Source organism: Elephas maximus, chromosome 12 (genome assembly GCF_024166365.1).
Source record: "Elephas maximus indicus isolate mEleMax1 chromosome 12, mEleMax1 primary haplotype, whole genome shotgun sequence".
NCBI lineage: Eukaryota > Metazoa > Chordata > Mammalia > Proboscidea > Elephantidae > Elephas > Elephas maximus.
This window is the reverse complement of record NC_064830.1, coordinates 69,323,764-69,327,171: the sequence shown is the minus strand read 5'-3', so window position 1 is coordinate 69,327,171 and position 3,408 is coordinate 69,323,764. Positions and strand designations below refer to the sequence as shown.

The 3,408-nt window shown below is 50.8% G+C and overlaps 1 protein-coding gene across 1 annotated transcript; it reads left to right on the top strand.

Moving 5' to 3' along the window:
* Positions 1-2,670: 2,670 nt before the first annotated feature.
* Positions 2,671-3,190, top strand: PRM2 (protamine 2). The gene is given in 3 exon segments (XM_049905027.1): positions 2,671-2,941; positions 3,125-3,162; positions 3,164-3,190. Coding segments are annotated over 3 exon segments (336 nt in total).
* Positions 3,191-3,408: the final 218 nt, after the last annotated feature.

Genomic DNA, 3,408 nt, shown 5'->3' with positions numbered 1-3,408 from the left:
TATTAGAACATATCCCCCGTGGATAAGGGGGAACTACTGTAGCATTAAAAATACATCTTCAAGCACTAGCCACAGAGGTTCTGATTTAGCAGGGCCTGGAATAAGGTCTGGGCATTGTATTTTTAGCACTAATAAAGTACCTTCTTACACAAAAAGCCACCACCTGTCTTTCAGTTTGTGTAGTGTACTGTGGTGTTTGCATGTTACTAAGACGCTGGCAGCTATGCCACCAGTATTTCAAATGCCATCAGGGTCACCCACAGCAGTCAGGTTTCAGCAGAGCTTCCAGACTAAGTCAGCCTAGGAAGAAAGGCCTGGTAATCTACCACATTTTTATACAAATAACACGCACGTTAATATGTTTTTGCCAACCACAAAAGCCCATGCATTATTTTCACGGGCACGTTATTCACGTGGGCACATTATTTGCAAAAAACTATGGTACTTTTGAAAATTAGCCAATGAACACATTATGGATAAAAATAGAATACTCTCTGACTCTCTTGCTTTGGACATGCCATCAGGAGGGATCAATCGCTAGAGGAAGACATCATGTTTGGGGTAGAGGGTCAGCTAGGACAAGGGAGACCTCAGGGAGATGGATTGGAACAATAGCCACCATGATGGACTCGAACATGCCCGTGACTGAGGATGACAGCAACATTTCTTTCTGTTGTACATAAGGTCACCATGAGTCAGAGTTGATTCGACAGCATCCATCCATCTATCCATCTGTACCCAAAACGAAGGCAGTATATGAATACCAGTGGAATGGTGGCCCCTCGCTTCCTGGGAGGGTTGGAAGATTAAACCCTCTGTATAAGGAGCCCTGATGATGCAGTGGTTAAGCGCTCAGCTGCTAACTGATAGGTTGGCAGTTTGAACCCACCAGCCGCTCCGAGGGAGAAAGGTGTGGCAGTCTGCTTTAGTAAAGATTATAGCCTTGGAAACCCTGTGGGGCAGTCCCCTGTCCTATAGGATCACTATGAGTCGGAACCAACACTACGGCAATGGGTTTGGTTTTTGGTTTATTAGGTTCTTAAGGATCCCTGGTGGTGCAATGGTTAAGTGCTCAGCTGCTAACTGAAAGGTTGGCAGGTGGAACTCGTCAGCAGCTCCCCAGGAGAAAAGACCTGGCCATCTGCTCCCACAAAGGTTGCAGCCTAGGAAACCCCATGAGACAGCTCTACTATGTCCTATAAAGTTGCTATGAGTTGGGAGTGGCTTGATGGCACAAAACAACAATAATATTAGGTTCTTAACTGTGGCCGTAACAAATTAACATAAACAGTAGTTTAAAACAAGACACATTTATTATCTTATAGTCCTGGAAGTCAGAATTTCAACATGTGTCTCCCTGGACTAAAATCAAGGTGTCATCAGGGCTGCATTCCTTGTGAAATTTCTAGGGGAGAATCCATTTCTTGCCTTTCCCCGCTTCTAGAAGCCACCTGCATTCTTTGGCTCATGGTTCCTTCCTCCATTCTCAAAGCCAGCAGCAGGGCATCTTTGGATCTCTCTCTCTCTCTGGCTCTCCTGCCTACCTCTTCCACTTATAAGGACCCCTGTGGTAACATTGGGGCTACTTGGATACTCCAGGATCATCTCCCCATCTCAAAATCCTTATCTTAAATCACATTTGCAAAGTCTCTTTTGTCACGTAAGGTGACATATTCACAAGTTCTGGGGACTAGGACATGGACACTTATTTAGGGAGGGCATTACTCTGTCTACCACACCCTCCTTGCCCTCCATGAAAGAGATACTGGTTTTTCAGGTGCTATTGTTCTGATTCTGGACTTTAATGGGATCGTCAAAGAATTATGAGTGTCTCAGGGGAAGGTCAGAGTTGGAGGGAAAAAGACACTATGCTGGAGGTGGGAAGAATCCCCCCGGGCTGGGAAGGGGTGGAGAGTTAAGGACATGGACTCTGAAGCCACATGGCCTTCATCTCAGTCTTGGCTCTGCCCCTTATTAGGTGGTGACCTTGAGCAAGTCACATACCGTCTTCTGGACCTCAGTTTCCACCACAGAAAATGGAGATAACAGTAAGTGAATGAATGTATGGAAAGTAAATGAGTAAATTCTAGCCCATGGTAACCACTGGCTATCCCTTTGCTATTACAGTTACTACTATTACCATTTCAACAGTCAATGTGTGGATAACCAGTAACAGCGGCCCCTCCCATACACGTTGCCGCTGTATTCAACCCCAGATGATGGCACAGCCCCAGAGGAGAGAGGGAGGTGGGGAAACTTCAGGGAAGACTATGTGGGCCTTCCGGCAGCTGGACAGGATGAGGACTTAGGTTTGGAAAATAAAAAGCTGATGTTCTTTCTTGTGGCCCAAGAGTCCCACCTGCTCAAAGGGACCAGAGACATGCCTTACAGGCAAGGTAAGGGAGCCGCCAGCCTGGGTCCCTGGGCCGCTGGCTGTCCCCCACCCTGCAATGCCCTCTGTTGCCATCACAGAGGGTGCTGGGCAGGGTGGGGACAGTGATGCAACAGGGCCGCCAGGTCATAATGGGGGGCCCTCTTTATATATGAGCCCCTGGGGAGCCCCAAGAACCAGACCAACATTAACACCAAGAGCAGGTGGGCAGGCCTCAGCCCTCCTCCTCCCCCAAGGCCAGCTGCAGCCTCCAACAAGTGGCCTAATCTCTGAACAAGATGGTCCGATACCGCGTGAGGAGCCCAAGCGAGCGTCGGTATCAGGTGTACAGGCAGCAGGGCCCTGGGCAGCAGCAAGGATGTGAGGACCAAGAGCCCGAGCAGGGGCTGAGCCCGGAGCGCGACCAGGTCTACGGAACGACCCACAGAGGCCGCTATCACTACAGGCGCAGGCGCTGCTCCCGGAGGAGGCTATACCGCATCCACAGACGGCGGCGACGTTCCTGCCGCAGTCGCCGGAGACGGTGCTGCAGGCGCAGGCATCGCAGAGGTGGGTTCACCTGGGTCCCCCACCCCACCTGGCCCCTCTCCCGTTCCCTGTGGCACCATTGCACACAGGGCAAGCGAGGGACCACAACCCTATGTGACAGCCGCCAAGAACCCAAGCTCCCTCACCACCCCGGCTCCCTAGATCACCCCTTAACCAGAACCTGTCTTTCCCAACAGGCTGCAGAAGGATGAGGAGGAGGAGAAGATGCAGAAGGTACTAAACCTTCCCGGGCCCATCACCCCTGGCTAGGAGTTAACGACAAGTCATCTGCCAAAGAACCACCACGCGAGGCTGTAGCCATCCCCCCACACTGGATGCCCAAACCCTGAGTTGCCAAGGAGCCCACAAGATCTGAGTAAAATGCGCACAAGTCACCTGCCAAATAAAGCTTGACAAGAACTTGCTGGCCTGCCAGAGTCTCCTTTGCACACCTGGGGCACCTGGCTTTCCAGAGGGGGCGAGATGCC